The sequence below is a fragment of the Oncorhynchus gorbuscha genome, linkage group LG02 (genome assembly GCF_021184085.1).
Source record: "Oncorhynchus gorbuscha isolate QuinsamMale2020 ecotype Even-year linkage group LG02, OgorEven_v1.0, whole genome shotgun sequence".
In the NCBI taxonomy this organism is placed as follows: Eukaryota; Metazoa; Chordata; class Actinopteri; order Salmoniformes; family Salmonidae; genus Oncorhynchus; species Oncorhynchus gorbuscha.
This window is the reverse complement of record NC_060174.1, coordinates 33,944,488-33,961,961: the sequence shown is the minus strand read 5'-3', so window position 1 is coordinate 33,961,961 and position 17,474 is coordinate 33,944,488. Positions and strand designations below refer to the sequence as shown.

Sequence of the window (17,474 nt, the reverse complement as noted above, 5' to 3'; positions counted from 1 at the left end):
CAGACTGGGGCGTAGGTTCAACTTCCAACAGGACAACGAACCAAAGTACACAGTCAAGACAAGGCAGGAGTGGCTTCGGGACAAGTCTCTGAATGTCCTTGAGTGGCCCAGCCAGAGCCGGACTTGAACCTGATCGAACATCTCTGGGGAGACCTGAAAATAGCTGTGCAGCAACATTCCCCATCCAACATGACAGCGCTTGAGAAGATCTGCAGAGAAGAATGGGAGAAACTCCCCAAATACAGATGTGCCAAGCTTGTAGCGTCCTACCCAAGAAGACGCGATGCTGTAATCGCTGCCAAAGGTGCTTCAATTAAGTACTGAATACTTATGTAAATGTAATATATATATATATTTTTTTGCAAAAATAAAGACTCTTAACCTGCTTTTGCATTGCCATTATGGATTATTGTGTGTAGATTGATGAGGGGAAAAAACAACTTAACCAATTTTAGAATAACATAACAAAATGTGTGAAAAGTCAAGTCATACTTTCCGACGTCACTGCATGTTAACATGGGCTATTTTGAGCACTTTTCTGGGATGCTTGTCTTCATTGCTTTACTGAGAAGCTCAGCAGAAGTAGAAATTCTCATGTTATTTATGTTAGTGCAGGATGAGCTGCACACAGTGGACTTCCTACTAGGGCACACGGCCTCAGTGCTAACAGCATAAATCTGGTTCATAAGCACATGTTTGCTGCATACAATAGCGGAAGGATCAGCAGGGTCATTCATAGGGTAACGGATAGGGTAACGGTCTGATTTGCCAAAGGGAGTGCGAGGGAGGACCTTGTATATATTTCTGTGTGTGGATTAAAGCGGATCTAGAATTTTCCATTTCCCAGCACTGGCCACGAGAAATGTCGCTTCTTAATGTCAAATTTATTGTGTGCTTACGGCCCTATGCAGATCATTGAGTGCCAGCATTGGTTTGTGGTGGTAAATACCATAGACCGCTACAATAAATATAGATTAAGACTCTCTTGTTAAATAGTATGGTCTGTAGTCGTGAGGTATTTTAGCTCAGGTGAGCAAAAACTTGAGACCTTAACATTAGAGAACACGGACCAGCTGTTGTTAACAGAGACAGACCCTTCCTCCCTTTGTCTTGCCGTCTGGTTCTGACAATGCATAGAAAAATCAGTCACGACTCTGAGAGACAGTTTTTCAGGTCCAGTTAGCAGGATAGTCTCGAACGGAGCTCATCCAGCTTGTTCTACAGTGACTGCACGTTCGCCAGTAGAGGAGGACAATGCATTCTATTTGCTCGCCGACCTAATCTCGTCAGGATGCTGTCTCGCCTGCCTCTCTTTCACTTCCACTTCCTCTTTTGAGTCCAGGGGATTAGGACCAGGTCTGGAGTAAGCAGAATGATAATAAAACGTGTAACAAAAAGTAAAATGGAGATGTGATTGCTGATGTGAAAGTTATATAAAGACAGAGTTTTATGTTAAGAGTTTTGTATCGGTCTTTCATTGCCGTGGGAGTTGTAGTTGTTGTAGTTGTTGAGAAGGGTGCCTAGAAACCTAGTAACCAGACACACCCTGTCTTGAGAAAAGGGAGCAGAGAAATTAAACTCAAGACAGACTTTACTGGAAACAAAACTGAAGGGAAAGAGTTTTGTGGCAAATAGCCATTGTGCTCAGCGTGTGCATGAGTCAGCACACACCTCAGGCTGCTGAGGGGAGAATGGCTCATAATAATGGTTGGAACAGAGCAAATGGAATGGCGTCAATGGAAACCATGTGTTGGATGTATTTGATACCATTCCACCTATTCCACTCCAGCCATTACCACAAGCCCATCCTCCCCAATTAAGGTGCCACCAACCTCCTGTGACACACACACAAACAATGCGGGCTGAGGGTAAATTAGGTGCTTTCCTGTGGCCCTCGGCATTGACAGTTGAGGAGGAGGGGAGGGTTTTTTCAGGGAATAGATGGATGATGCAACGTTTGATCTGTCCTTTTTATTCTGCGGAGTCCTTGGCTAAAGGGTTCAGGGGCGAGTTTCTTTTCCATAGAGATCTAATAGCTTGTATAGTGATGTATTGTTTTATTGTTTAATGTGCTTTGTATGTAATTCACTTTGCATGCATTTCAATGTCATCAAACCAAAATATTGTATTTGTGTTGTTCATTTACAGTTACACGGAAAGACTACTGTTTTGTCTTTAGAGTAAAATTGCTATAGTACAAGATAACTTTGACAATAATATAATACATGGTAAGAGTATTTGTTAAACATCAATCCTGAACCAGGAAGTGTCAGTGTCGCCTGCGTCACTTACATCTATGTGTGTCCTTCCTTGTGTTGCAGTACTGGTGACCCGACAGAGGGTCACCATGGAGTTCCCACTCTGTCTGCTTGCTGTGTATTTTATTGTACCTCACATCCGCAACATGAATGTGCCTGTGATGAATAAACCTTTTATGGACAACAAAGATTAATAGAATTCAAATTTATTTTTTATTTGACCTTTATTTAACCAGGCAAGTCAGTTAAGTACATATTCTTATTTTCAATGACGGCCTGGGAACAGTGGGCAGAACGACAGATTTGTACCTTGTCAGCTCGAGGGTTTGAACTCGCAATCTTCCGGTTACTAGTCCAACGCTCTAACCACTAGGCTACGCTGCCGCCCCACACTAAATTGTAGGGCCAGAGTTGCCTTGTGGACTAGCTGTGACTAATACAAAGTCTTGTCCCACGGTGACAAGGAGGAAGAGAGGAGGCTCCCAAGGGGAGATCACTGGGTCCCTGACCATGTCCTGAGGGGTGTGTTGGGAATCTGTTCACTAGCAGGTACTGACCCTCAGCATGACCTTTCAGGACCTGTGCCCGGTTTCCCAAAAGTATCTTGATGCTAAGGTTCTAAGATTAACTTAGCCTTAAGATGCTTCTGGGAAACTGAGCCCTGGTCGGTCGGGCCTGGTGAGCAGAGCCAGGTGACCTTGACACACCGACGAACCCAAGCGCTAGACACCCGAAAACACCTCGGACCACAAGATGAAGCTCATCCAAAGCACAAAGCTTATATTACTTACCTGAATACTGAAACAATAAATACTTACCTGAATACTTAAACAAGCAATGTAACTATATAGAATGCAGCCAGATGAAGAACCATTATTTTCTTTATTTTGGTTGGCTTCTGGTTGTCCGTGTTTCGGCAGCTCGTGGGGGAACTGCTGATTTAAACCCAATCCCAAATACACTACAAGGCTGAAAGTAGGATTTCCTTAAATGTTTTTAAAAATGAAAATAAAAATGGAAAGAACCTATGCGACATGAACAGACTTACCTGTGTCATTTGTTTTGTAGTTTTGCCATTCAGGTATTTATAAGCTCTCTGATATTGATTCCACATTGCAGAGAACTACTGCAAAATGATACATATTGCTAGTAGTGTAGTGTAAGTAAATCATATTAAATCTACTTGACACATCCTTGAATTGATACATACTAACAATGTCATATCAGTCTCACTGCATTATTTTATTTGTACTTTTTTGTAATTAGCTTCATGTAGGCCAACATTACCGTGTAGTTTAGAGCCTTCTCTGGTTTTATACTTCCTTGAATGGGATTGCCTTCTCTCCTGCCACGCACACACACATACAGTGCATTCAGAAAGTATTCAGACCCCTTGACTTTTTTCACATTTTGTTACTCTACAGCCTTATTCTAAAATTGATTAAAAAACTATTTTTTTTGTCATCAATATACACACCTGTAAATAAGGTATTTATGTGTTTTATATTTAGTAAATTTGCAAACATTTCTAAAAACCTGTTTTCGCTTTGTCATTATTGGCTATTAAGTATTCAGACCATTTGCTATCAGACTCTAAATTTAGCTCAGGTGCATCTTGTTTCCATTGATCATCCTTGAGATGTTTCTACAACTTGATTGGAGTCCACCTGTGGTAAATTCAATTGATTGGACATGATTTGGAAAGTTACACCTGTCTATATAATGTCCCACAGTTGACAGTGCATGTCTGAGCAAAAACTAAGCCATGAGGTTAAATGAATTGTTCGTAGAGCTATGAGACACGATTGTGTCGAGGCACAGATCTGGAGAAGTGAACCAAAATATTTATTCAGCATTGAAGGTCCCCAAGAATACAGTGGCGTCCATCATTCTTAAATAGAAGAAGTTTGGAACAAACAAGGCTCTTTTTAGAGCTGGCTGCCTGGCCAAACTGAGCAATCGGGGGAGAAGAGCCTTGGTCAGGGAGGTGATCAAGAACCCGATGGTCACTCTGACAGAGCTCCAGAGTTCCTCTGTGGAGATGGGAGAACCTTCCAGAAGGACAACCATCTCTACAGCACTCCACCAATCAGGCCTTTATGGTAGAATGACCAGATGGAAGCCACTCCTCGGTAAAAGGGTCAGGACAGCCCGCTTGGAATTTTCCCCAAAACAGGTTTTGACTCTCAGAACATGAGAAGCAAGATTCTCTGGTCTGATGAAACCAAGATTGAACTGTTTGGCCTGAATGCGTTACGTGTTACGTCTGGAGGAAACCTGGCACCATCCCTACGGTGAAGCATGGTGGTGGCAGCATCATGCTGTGGGGATGTTTTTCAGCGGCATGGACTGGGAGACTAGTCAGGATCGAGGGAAAGATGAACAGAGCAAAGTACAGAGAGATCCTTGATGAAAACTTGCTCCAGAGAGCTCAGGACCTCAGACTGGGGCGAAAGTTCACCTTCCAACAGGACAATGACCCTAAGCACACAGCCAAGACAACGCTGGAGTGGCTTCGGGACAAGTCTCTGAATGTCCTTGAGTGGCCTAGTCATAACTCGGACTTGAACCCGATCTAACATCTTTGGAGAGACCTGAAAATAGCTGTGCAGTGGCTTTCCCTTTCCAATCTTACAGAGCTTGAGAGGATCTGCAGAGAAGAATGGGAGAACCTCCCCAAATACAGGTGTGCCAAGCTTGTATCGTCATACTCAAGAAGACTCGAGGCTGTAATCGCTGCCAAAGGTGCTTCAACAAAGTACTGAGTAAAGGGTCTGAATACTAATGTAAAAAAAATAATGCTTTGTCATTATGGGGTATTGTGTGGAGATTGAGGAAAAAATTATTGAATCCATTTTAGAGTAACACTGTAAAGTAACAAAATGTGGAAAAAGTCAAGGGGTCTGAATACTTTCCAAATGCACTGTACATGTACGCACGTCATAGTTTGGTTCTCTTTTAAATACACATTTCCGGGTTATAAAGAGGGAGGGGCTTTTTATAATGAAACTTAAATATGGATGTTGATGTAAACAATACAGACAAAGAAAGAAGTAAAGCTTGCTGACACACACACACACACACACACACACACACACACACACACACACACACACACACACACACACACACACACACACACACACACACACACACACACACACACACACACACACACACACACACACACACACACACACACACACACACACACACACACACAAACAAACACAATGCTGGCTGCTTGTCTGAGGTGCTGTCAGACAGGGCTAAACAGTTCAGGGTATAGGACGAGGGAGAGTAAGAGGAGGAGCAGGAGCAGGAGAGGATGGGGAGGAGTAGGAGGAGGAGAAGAGGGTTCTCAGGGTTTATAAGGAAGATGCAGTGATTCATCTGTCCTTTCTATCCTGCGGATATGTCTGCTGAAGGATTCAGGGGTGAGTTTTATCTCTATAATGATGAAGAACTTACTGTAAACATTGACCTGTGTTATTTGAATGATGAATATATAGTTGAGTTTACATACATTTCAGCATAATTATTGCTTTTACTTTTTAAAGTAAAGTTGATATGACAAACAGGAATGTTTTTTAAAACTTTTAAAAAACCTTTAAAGTACATTTCCTGTATTATGAATAAGAGCAGTACAAGTTTAATGTGATGTACAGTCATTATCATATGACAACAGCCTGTTGTTGTTGTTAGTCAGAGAGTAGCAGATTTATTGAGAAAATATGAAAAATAATTCAATGAATAGCTTTTGAATTATTGATAAACCATGTAATACATTGAATTCAGAATCAGAGAAAGAGCCTGAAAAAAGGGAAGTGACCATGTTTTGTAATTATTGACTGCGTCACATCTAAGTGTGTCATTCCTTGTGTTTCAGGGCTGGTGACCATAACCCTTTAACAGGTCACCATGGAGTCCCATTCTGTCTGCTTGCTATGAATCATGTAAATATCTCTGTTTGAAGTATCTCTGTAAAATAATATATTACTGTTCAGAGAAGTCAGGTCCTAGATAATGTATCTGTAAAAAAAAGGAGACAAGTAGACTTCCTTTTTATTGCTGTAAATCAAGAAATGTCTCACAACTACTCAGAACCGTCAATAAGTCAATAAGTCTGTATTGGGACACGTTCAATGATACGTATCAAGACCTCTACTGCTGCTGTTTTCTCTGCCACTCCCTTACATCACCAGTGATAAAGTACTGTTTGATAAAGGTTTATGAGCAAATGTGAAGGTTTTGCTGTGGTGAAGGTTTATGAAATGTAGTACTGAACACAATCTCTCTTCCCACAGTGAGGAGGAGGAGGAGGAGGAGGAGGAGGAGAAGAAATCCTGGGCTAGACTAAGGGCGGGTCGCGCCTCCCCCGCGACCGTCTGGTCATGAGAACACTACACATCGGGTGCGGCCTTCACTAGGGAGTAACGCAACAGTGGTGCTGCCTACCGCAGGAACAAGGCCGATGCGTCGTGTTCCCATGCCGGGCCAGCAGGGGGTGACGTGTGCAGAGCCAGTGCTGCAGAAATGCAGTGACCTCGAAACAACTAACCAAAACTCAGACTACAGAAGCAAAACTACAAAAGCCAAAACTACTTTCCACTTCCCTTTTTCCCTTTGGCTTCTGGTGGTCTGCGTGCTTGGTTATGTGGGCTCGAGGGAGGGGCCTGCTGATAAACACAATCCCATAATAGATTCACCTAAAAAGGCTGTACGCAACATTTACTGTAAAAACCAATGAAAATGTGAAAATAAAACTGTAAACACATGCAACTTTAACATGTTTTGTCCAGTGTCTGTTGTTTCTATGTGTTGTTTATTCCGTATTATAAACCGAGTGGTTCGAGTCTTGAATGCTGATTGGCTGAAAGCTGTGGTATATTTTACATTTTACATTTAAGTCATTTAGCAGACGCTCTTATCCCAGACCTTAAACCATGGGTATGACAAAAAATGACAATTTACTGTTCTAATTACATTGGTAAGAAGTTTATGATAGCAATAAGGCACCTTGTGGGATTGTGCTAAATTGCCAATTTTTACCACCCCTCCTTGGGCCTTATTGCTCAATTGTATCCTTTCACCAAAATATAGTATGTTTGAATTCTCTATCGATGTATTGACCAAATGAGTCTTTCCCTCATCGGTCCTACTAGTATTAGTTCAATTCAAACATAAGAATGGTTCATATGAATTGTTATAGTAGGTTTAGTTTTGATAGGAGTTTTAGTGCCAATTATGTTACAGACAGGAGAACAACAGGTTGACAACAGTGACACAACAGTTCAACAACATACATATAACTATGAGAACTGTCATTTGCTCAATATGGGCACAAGGTCACTAGCCATTAGCAGATATAAGGTGCATTAGTGGATGGATGCCAGCTGGGTAGTCAAGAGTGACAAAATCCTAGTTTACATGTATTAACATCTGTAGTTTTAGAAGGTCTCATCATGAGACTCGAGGCTCATGCACCCCACTGGTGTGACTTTTCAAAAATGTCCAGGGGAAATAAATGATTACAAAGGAATGCAAAGTACAATTACACAATATTTGATAATAACGTAATATGAATCATCAGACAATGTACAGTGTAGCTTTCTAAAGACAATAAAATATAAAGTCTGCCTTTGTAAGATATTTCTCTGACCATAGATTCAAATGTTTAGTAGTGTATTGTGCTAAAGGCCTTTTAGCACTGGTAAAGGGTAAGAGTTGGTACAAATACACCTCTTATTTCCACCTTCCAGTTGATTGTATTCTTCCAGATGACAATAATGTAGTAAACACCAGCCTGTACACTCAGCCAACAGAGTAGATGACAATAATGCAGTAAACACCAGCCTGTACACTCAGCCAACAGAGTAGATGACAATAATGCAGTAAACACCAGCCTGTACACTCAGCCAACAGAGTAGATGACAATAATGCAGTAAACACCAGCCTGTACACTCAGCCAACAGAGTAGATGACAATAATGCAGTAAACACCAGCCTGTACACTCAGCCAACAGAGTAGATGACAATAATGCAGTAAACACCAGCCTGTACACTCAGCCAACAGAGTGTACACTCAGCCAACAGAGTAGATGACAATAATGCAGTAAACACCAGCCTGTACACTCAGCCAACAGAGTAGATGACAATAATGCAGTAAACACCAGCCTGTACACTCAGCCAACAGAGTAGATGACAATAATGCAGTAAACACCAGCCTGTACACTCAGCCAACAGAGTAGATGACAATAATGCAGTAAACATCAGCCTGTACACTCAGCCAACAGAGTAGATGACAATAATGCAGTAAACACCAGCCTGTACACTCAGCCAACAGTGTCATGTTTTGTCTTATATTGTCTTGTCATTTTGCTTTTCCTTCTGTTCGTTTTCCCCCTGCTGGTCTTTTTAGGTTCGTTCCCCTTTTTCTCTCTCCCTCTCTCTCTCTCTTCTCTCTATCGTTCCGTTCCTGCTCCCAGCTGTTCCTATTCCCCTAATCAATCATTTAGTCTTCCCACACCTGTTCCCTATCTTTTCCCCTGATTAGAGTCCCTATTTCTCCCCTTGTTTTCCGTTTCTGTCCTGTCGGATCCTCGTATATTGTTCACCGTGCTGTGTCTTTGTATCGCCCTGTCGTGTCGTGTTTCCCTCAGATGCTGCGTGGTGAGCAGGTGTCTGAGTCTGCTACGGTCAAGTGCCTTACCGAGGCAACCTGCAGTTCATGATCGAGTCTCCAGTCTGTTCTCGTCATTACGAGTGGAATTGTTCTTTTTGCTTTATTTACCGCTCCGATTTGTCTAGGAGTATTGAATATTTACTTTACTGGATTAAAGACTCTGTTTTCGCCAAGTCGCTTTTGGGTCCTCATTCACCTGCATAACAAACAGAGTAGATGACAATAATGCAGTAAACACCAGCCTGTACACTCAGCCAACAGAGTAGATGACAATAATTCAGTAAACACCAGCCTGTACACTCAGCCAACAGGGTAGAGGATGTATTGGCTCCACTAACTCCATGTCAGGTGTGTCAGGTGTTTTCTGGCAGAGGTGTCAGGCTTTTCCAGTAGAGGTGTCAGGGGTTTTTCAGCAGATCCATTGGAGGGTGAGTGAGTGAGTGAGTGAGTGAGTGAGTGAGTGAGTGAGTGAGTGAGTGTGTGCATGTTTAGTCTGCACTGTGCTCAGTCGCACTTCACTGAGACACACCCTTCCCCATCTGTTTTGTTTCCAGAAAAGTCGGTCTGAGTTTCACTTCACAGGGGAGGTGGAGACTCAGGTTTTGTTGCTACCCTGTAGTATAAAATCCCCAAACGGCTCGCTCTCCTCAGTCCTGCAGTCCCCTGCTGAACGCCATTATGGTAAGCTTTGTGTTTTTTGATTGTATCAATGACAACTTATATTTTAGGAACAGTCCAATATATATTTTTATTTATTTATTTCACCTTTATTTAACCAGGTATGCAAGTTGAGAACAAGTTCTCATTTACAATTGCGACCTGGCCACGACATGGCCATATATACCAGCAACACATAACTATTGACACTATATTACATTGTATTGCTACAAAATACTGTTTAGTTTTAAATTTGATATTTTGTAAAAGTGATCAGTTGTATCATTCTCACTCAAATGTACAGTCAACATCACATGATAAAGGATCTCTCACACACACTGCATAACTGATAAACATGTTCTATCTGCAGACGACCACAGATGAGCAGGATGAAGAGGAAGATGATGATTATGACAAAAAGTATGAAGATTACAAGTATAATTACATTTTATAGTGTAAAGTCAGTCTACTGCCAAGGGTAGCACACCGGGTTCCTTTGTGGAACCGGTGGCAGAAGTCCATCTGAGGCACTGAAACAGGCCTTAAAACTAGGAGGCGGAACTCCTTCCAGATGAGGAAGGACTTAACCTTGAACAAAACAGACTATCACTATCACAATGCTATGTGAAGGTACTTGAAGGAATTTCTGAGTGGCTCAGAACATTTCAGGGTTGATGCTTTGGCTAATGCTTAGGATTGCATAATTTACTATATGAGGAAATTATGGTTGTAGATATCTTTTCAATAATGTAAGATATGTAGATGCATCTAACCTCCAAACCCAGGATCTCTCCTGAAATGAAGCCACAAGTCTAAACTCCCATCTTCTGCTGTGTGTCATGCAAAAAATGCATCACAAACCGCTGAAAGGCACAAAAGAGAGCCACTAGGAGACAGGAGGGCAGAGTTCCACCTGAGGTACTGAAGATAAGACAAGATTTCTACCAGGCCTTAAAGGGAGAAGAGGCGCCTACCAGATGAGGAAGGAGGACTTAAGCCTTGAAACCATGAAGCGAGAAGACTCTCACAATATGAAGGCAGTTTATTATGTTAATCATAACATGATTAAAATAATACATAATTTCTGTTGTACCTTAAACTAATGGACATACTGTATGTTCAACTATCACAATGCTATGTGAAGCAATGCGAAGTGTCTCAGAACATTTCAGGGTAAGCTGCTTGCCCAAAATGCTCAGGATTGCATAATTTCCTATATGAGGATATTATAGTGGTATATCTTTTCACTAATGTAAACCATGCATCCAACTGATAAATGAGGAAATAGGACTTAAGCCTTCTATACTTCAAGTGAGAAGACACTCACAATGTGAAAGCATACAGTTACAGGGTATGAATAATAGAATAGTATGTTTATTATCGAACCATGTTTACTTGTGCTGTTATTACCGATGTGAAATGGCTAGCTAGTTAGCGGGGTGCGCGCTAATAGCGTTTCAATCGTAACGTCACTTGCTCTGAGACCTTGAAGTAGTTGTTCCCCTTGCTCGGCTTTTGTGGAGCGATGTGTAACGATGCTTCAAGGGTGACTGTAGTCTATGTGTGCAGGGGGTCCCTGATTCGAGCCCAGGTAAGGGCAAAGACAGGGACGGAAGCCATAGGGACTATGTTCAACTATAACTAGGATTTCTGTTGCTTGGTTTTGTGGCTAAAGGGAACATTTGAGGGTAGTTGTTCAGGATAAAATGGTTATGATTGCCTATATTTTCATAATGTATTATGAACATAATTTAGGGTGATTACACATGTTCATATATAATGTATATGTACGTACAACTAACTATCAAAGCCAACATCTCCCTTCACTTGGAGCCACGTGTTGAATGTCCCTTCTTGTGTTTTACTTGTTTTGAAATAAATGTTTTCTTTCATTCTAATGTTGTCTGTACTTTGTATTCAAATGAATGTCATTCATGTGAGATTAATGTGCAAGTACTTCCATGCCTATCATTATTGCTGAAACCTGTTGAACCATGATATTACTATGCCTAATTTACTTGTTTTGTTACATATTACTCACGCAAGATCAGTGAATCTTACTCCAAGAAAGGAAATAATAAAATGATTATTGCTAAAAGTATTCGAAAGGGCTGTTTGACAAACACACTTGTCCGTCGGCAAAACCCTCCGTACTGGAACGTAAATTCGCAAGCTATGATATGAGAGCATTTGCCCATAGAGAATGATAGAGGCCAAAACGCCATTGGAGGCGTCCACCATTTTTATCTAGTAGAAACTGTGTGGGACGGCCAACATCATTGTGACCATGTTGGAGTGACGTCCAACTGGGTCATCAGGAGGGTGGGTCACCAGGAGGGGTCAGCCAATCGTGAAGAAGTAAATGTTCTACTTCAAAATTGAGATTGCCTCAATTGTCCTACATATGCTGTCAAATACCCTAAAATAGCATAGATAGAAAGGGGAGTCATCTATCCATCTCTATGCAGTTGCTTTACTTTAGCCTCGGTTTGGCTGCAAGTTTGACATTTTATCTGCTGTTTGAAACAATAAGGCACTGGTCGCAATGGAGTCTTTTGTTAAATTCACAAATCAAAGTCAAGGAAGGGATCGTATTTTCAGGTATGTCATTGGTAAGTTAGCTAGCTAAATCGTCTTATTTAGTAGCAAGCTAACGTTAGCTGTCTGCAGTAATTTAGCTAACTCATCATTTAAAAGTTAGGGTTGAGCATAATTTCAACCTTAGCTAGCTAACTAATGCCAATGTTATCCTTCATTAATTTGCTGCAACAATTTACACCTCTTTGCTAATGTAGCTTGCTGACTGTCAATCTAGCAAGTCAGATCAGCTTAGTTTGTATGATGATCTCCTTTTCAGTCTAACGTTACTTGATACACATTGCTCCCGAGTAGCGCAGTGGTCTAAGGCACTGCATCTCAGTGCTAGAGGCGTCACTACAGACCCTGGTTCGATCCCGGGCTGTATCACAATCGCCCGTGATCGAGAGGGCGGCGCACAATTGGCCCAACGTCGTCCGGGTTAAGCCGTCATTGTAAAATAAGAATTTGTTCTTAACTGACTTGAATAGTTAAATAAAAGTAGACATGGTTGCTGAGATGTGTCTAATGGTCATAATGTCTATTGCTTGTATTTCAGGACAACCCAATATGCATGTGCCTTGGTGAAGTATTTGCTTCGCAATAATTCTGCAAGGAAAGAGCTTGTTGTCAAGCTGCAGAGTCTGGAGTCCAACATGAGTTCTGGAAGGAAATGTGAGTTTGTACAACCTTCACCACCACCAAATACTACGTTCCCCAGGGACATACTGTAGCTAACTAACCTTTAGAACAAGTGTTTTTGAAACGAGCTGTAGGCTAATTATTATTGGATTGCTTTATTGACTAAGTGGAGAACATTTTAGGTATCAGACCCTCAAGCAGGACCCCTAGGCTGTTTCTGCAATTGCTTAAGCAACTGTTAATAGTTACATAAGCAGATATTTTCCCCAGCCATAGGTCATATAGGAAAGCTGTCGTTCTATTCCTTGGAAGAAGCTCTAGTTTTGTGCTGACAAATATTTGGTTCAACAATCAGTCAAATGTAGCTTACTTGATGATAACTGTTTTCATTCATGAGCAAGTGCTGAATTCTGTCCTTTTATGTTCTTTGTTTCAGTGCTCAGACTGGGGAACACTGTGAATTCCATTGACGCTGCCAAGCGAACCTTGCAGCTCTCTGACCCTGTGTTGCGCCTCTGCCTTACTGTGGCCAACCTCAACCGCGCCCTTTACTTTATCTGCGACAATGTGCTCTGGGCCAGAAATGTTGGCCTTGTCCCTGGTATCGACAAGGAGCGCTGGAGCTTGAATGCCTCTTGTTGCTACTTCCTGTCCCTGGTTATGAGTCTGACCAGAGATGTTTATGTAATCACCCAGACTATGGTTCAGAGAACCAGAGATAGGCAGTTTCAGAAGAAAATGGATCAGCACCTCAATGACAACCCTGATGTGGCTACTGTTATTGTTCCTCAACTGGATGCTTTTCTGTTCCTGCTTTTCGAGAGTCTTAAAAGCCATCCCTCGGTTACCCTTGACACACTGAAAAACATTTGTGATATTTTCATTCCACTGGACAGGCTGGGTGTGTACCGGTCAAACCCAGGAGTGGTGGGCTTTTGTGGGCTGATTTCATCTCTCTTAGGGATAGTGTCAGTCTTGCACCCCAGTTTGAAAATCCAACCGTAACCTAGAGTTGAAGGAAAATGAAATGAGCTATAATTATGAAATGAAGAGAAGCCATACACAGTACAATGGGCAGATGCCAGTACTAAGGTTTATAGTCATTTTTCAGGGGTACTATCCTACTTTGAATCACTTCAGGGGAAGTTGCACGTTAGCAGAAGTTCACTGATTACAGCAACCCCTTCAGATAGCAATTAGGAGCTTTAAAGGGCAAACACTTATGAGTAGCCAATGTTTATGATTACTGTTAGGACCAGCAACAGCTCATAGGTGGATCCATATGTACCTTTTTAGACATTTTCAAAATTAATATATTATGAAGGGAACTTTGCAGTATTTAGGAACCACAAAGACAAACGAGGCTGGACAGGGATCTTAATCAACTTTGTTTACTAGTGTTTAATTGAGTCCGAGGAGGTTTGGGATATATGGCCAATATACCACGGCTAAGGGCTGTTCTCATGCACAACGCAACATGGAGTGCCCTTAGCCGTTGTATATTGGCCATGTATCATAAATCCCCAAGGTGCCTTATTGCTCTTATATACGGTTAATGTATTTAGAGCAGTAAAAATAAATGTTTTTTCATACCCATGGTATACGGTCTGATATACCATGGTTGTCAGCCAATCAGCTTTCAGGGCTCGAACCATCCAGCAATTTTTAATTGAACGTAGATCACTGTAGGTGGGGGCCAAAATGCTTCATTAACTAAATAACGTGACTGATCATGAGTTGCATGATTCAGCATTACCACACTGTCTCCTGTATGTCTTTGATTCCAAGGCCACTTTGTATCAGGTGAATTTGCACAGCCTGTGCAATTGATAAAAGGAAGCATTCACTTTGGAAATAAGGCCCTTATGATATAGAATATAACTGATTGAAATGAACATAAATTCAAGTGTACTTTAAATTGTGACCAATTGGAGCATTTACTAAACAGGTTTTGTTGATGTCTTGTGTAATTGTCAAATCATGTCCAGTATTTTTCTTTATCGTTGTTTAACTATGTACCAATACATGAAACACTGATGTTTAGGTCACTCCTGCCTTTTTAGTTACAATAATCTTCCTCTTAATAGATGCTATTCAGCATACATAGTCTACCTCACTTTTTAGATGGGATATGCCTGGGATATCACCTATGGCAGGGATATGGCCTAGAAATCAGTATTTCTCCAGCGCTGTGAAATGTTTGTAACAAACACTATGCTTATAGAATGAAATCAGAGTTTCAAAAGGTTCTAATGAGTAACACTAATCAATAGTTGTAATGTTCTGTTTATCATGAGAAAAATACAAAAAGTCTATGCAATAATGTATTCCATAATGGAAGAGCCTTATTAATACTTAATATATTTCTATGCATAATGCAATGTAACAAAATGGATTGAATTTGACCAAACCTGTTCAAGAATAAAAATAGATTCTGTTGACGTTTATGCTATAATTCACAATGCATATGTAAAGTTATTGGAAGTCCTGAGTTGGACAAAGTTAAAATAACCTAAGTTAAAGACCAAGCATGTTTGATAAATTGGGCAGAAAAATATTGTAACACAAAGTAGATGATCATTTGGTGTTGAAATGCAATTTTTTTTATCGGATTGCAAAAGTTCAAAGTAATGCATTATTGCTCAAGGTTCCCTTCCCCACATTGCTAATATTTACCTAGTTTTCAAAGGTAATATAACCAAGGTTATTTTGATTTGGAAAATAACTGCATCTTATCCAAACATGGAGAATATTTGTCGTTTGCTTAATTGATTTTATCTAAAGTTGTGCAATTTTCCCCAAACTACTCAGCAAAAAAAGAAACGTCCTCTCACTGTCAACTGCGTTTATTTTCAGCAAACTTAACATGTGTAAATATTTGTATGAACATAAGATTCCGCAACTGAGACAAACTGAACAAGTTCCACAGACATGTGACTAACAGACATTTAATAATGTGTTCCTGAACAAAGGGAGGAGCCAAAATCAAAAGTAACAGTCAGTGTCTGGTGTGGCCACCAGCTGCATTAAGTACTGCAGTGCATCTCCTCATGGACTGCACCAGATTTGCCAGTTCTTGCTGTGAGATGTTACCCCACTCTTCCACCAAGGCACCTGCAAGTTCCCAGACATTTCAGGGAGGAGTGGCCCTGGCCCTCACCCTCTGCTCCAACAGGTCCAGAGGTGCTCAATGGGATTGAGATCCGGGCTCTTTGCTGGCCATGGCAGAACACTGACATTCCTGTCTTGCAGGAAATCACTCACAGAACGAGCAGTATGGCTAGTGGCATTGTCATGCTGGAAGGTCATGTCAGGATGAGCCTGCAGGAAGGGTACCTCGAGGGAGGAGAATGTCTTCCCTATAAACGCACAGCGTTGAGATTGCGTGCAATGACAACAAGCTCAGTCCAATAATGCTGTGACCCTCCACCTTCAAAATCGATCCCGCTCCAGAGTACAGGCCTCGGTGTAACGCTCATTCCTTCGACAGTAAACGCGAATCCGACCATCACCCCTGGTGAGACTAAAACGTGACTCGTCAGTGAAGAGCACTTTTTTGCCAGTCCTGTCTGGTCCAGCGACGGTGGGCTTGTGCCCATAGGCGACGTTGTTGCCGGTGATGTCTGGTGAGGACCTGCTTTACACGACCTACAAGCCCTCAGTCCAGCCTCTCTCAGCCTATTGCAGACAATCTGAGCATGAAGGGATTGTGCGTTCCTGGTGTAACTCGGGCAGTTGTTGTTGCCATCCTGTATCTGTCCTGCAGGTGTGAAGTTCCGATCCTGTGCAGGTGTTGTTACACGTGGTCTGCTACGGCGAGGACGATCAGCTGTCCATCCTGTCTCCCTGTAGCGCAGTCTTAGGCGTCTCACAGTACAGACATTGCAATTTATTGCCCTGGCTACATCTGCAGTCCTCATGCCTCCTTGCAGCATGCCTAAGGCACGTTCACGCATATGAGCAGGGACCCTGGGCATGTTTCTTTTGGTGATTTTCAGGGTCAGTAGAAAGGCCTCTTTAGTGTCCTGAGTTTTCATAACGGTGACCTTAATTGCCAACCGTCTGTAAGCTTTTAGTGTCTTAACGACCATTCCACAGGTGCATGTTCATTAATTGTTTATGGTTCATTGAACAATCATTGGAAACAGTGTTTCAACCCTTTACAGTGAAGATCTGTGAAGTTATTTGGACTTTTACAAATTATCTTTGAAAGACCGGGTCCTGAGAAATGGACGTTTCTTTTTTTGCTGAGTTTATAATTGACATTTTGACTAAAGTAGAGAATTGTGTGATGTACAGTCAATAGTTAAGATGTAGGCTGCCGATAATATCAGTTTGTGATGCAAGGAATTCCAATAAACGTGCTGCAATGTCGCCACCTTAAAGAATAATTTTAACTCAATTCTTGATGAAAAGCTTTATTCTTTGTTTTTAGAGACAATACATGTTGTAGGAACAGGAGGTGATAAAGCATCCCATCCCACTGAAAATTGCAAAAATATATATTCCATTTCCCTTTTTCCAAGGAGAGGCTTCTCGTCTGCCTTATAGACTGAGCAAAGTGTGCAAAGGAGGAACCAAAAAAAGAAAACATTAAAAGCAATAAATAGTTACACAAATGTTCTCATAGGTAGACTGCAGTGACATACTGGACGA

The 17,474-nt window shown here is 41.5% G+C and overlaps 1 protein-coding gene and 2 long non-coding RNA genes across 3 annotated transcripts; all 3 read left to right on the top strand.

The window, feature by feature from the left end:
* Positions 1-5,600: 5,600 nt before the first annotated feature.
* Positions 5,601-7,046, top strand: LOC124001396. The gene is made up of 3 exons (XR_006832777.1): positions 5,601-5,695; positions 6,148-6,214; positions 6,566-7,046. It is a non-coding gene; the product is annotated as an uncharacterized LOC124001396 (long non-coding RNA).
* Positions 7,047-9,564: 2,518 nt separating this feature from the next.
* LOC124001415 lies at positions 9,565-11,497 on the top strand. Its single transcript, XR_006832780.1, has 2 exons — positions 9,565-9,623; positions 9,970-11,497. It is a non-coding gene; the product is annotated as an uncharacterized LOC124001415 (long non-coding RNA).
* A 515-nt stretch (positions 11,498-12,012) lies between these two features.
* Positions 12,013-15,273, top strand: pex11a (peroxisomal biogenesis factor 11 alpha). Its single transcript, XM_046308084.1, has 3 exons — positions 12,013-12,200; positions 12,736-12,851; positions 13,255-15,273. Exons 1-3 carry the CDS (start codon positions 12,145-12,147, stop codon positions 13,821-13,823), a joined length of 741 nt encoding a protein of 246 aa, XP_046164040.1. The 5' UTR covers positions 12,013-12,144; the 3' UTR covers positions 13,824-15,273.
* Positions 15,274-17,474: the final 2,201 nt, after the last annotated feature.

Excerpts from the sequence above, each read along its gene's own strand:
- pex11a (XM_046308084.1), top strand. The coding sequence starts at position 12,145 with ATGGAGTCTTTTGTTAAATTCACAAATCAAAGTCAAGGAAGGGATCGT. Across the intron at positions 12,201-12,735 it reads GGAAGGGATCGTATTTTCAG|GACAACCCAATATGCATGTG; the intron begins GTATGTCATTGG and ends CTTGTATTTCAG. Across the intron at positions 12,852-13,254 it reads CATGAGTTCTGGAAGGAAAT|TGCTCAGACTGGGGAACACT; the intron begins GTGAGTTTGTAC and ends TCTTTGTTTCAG.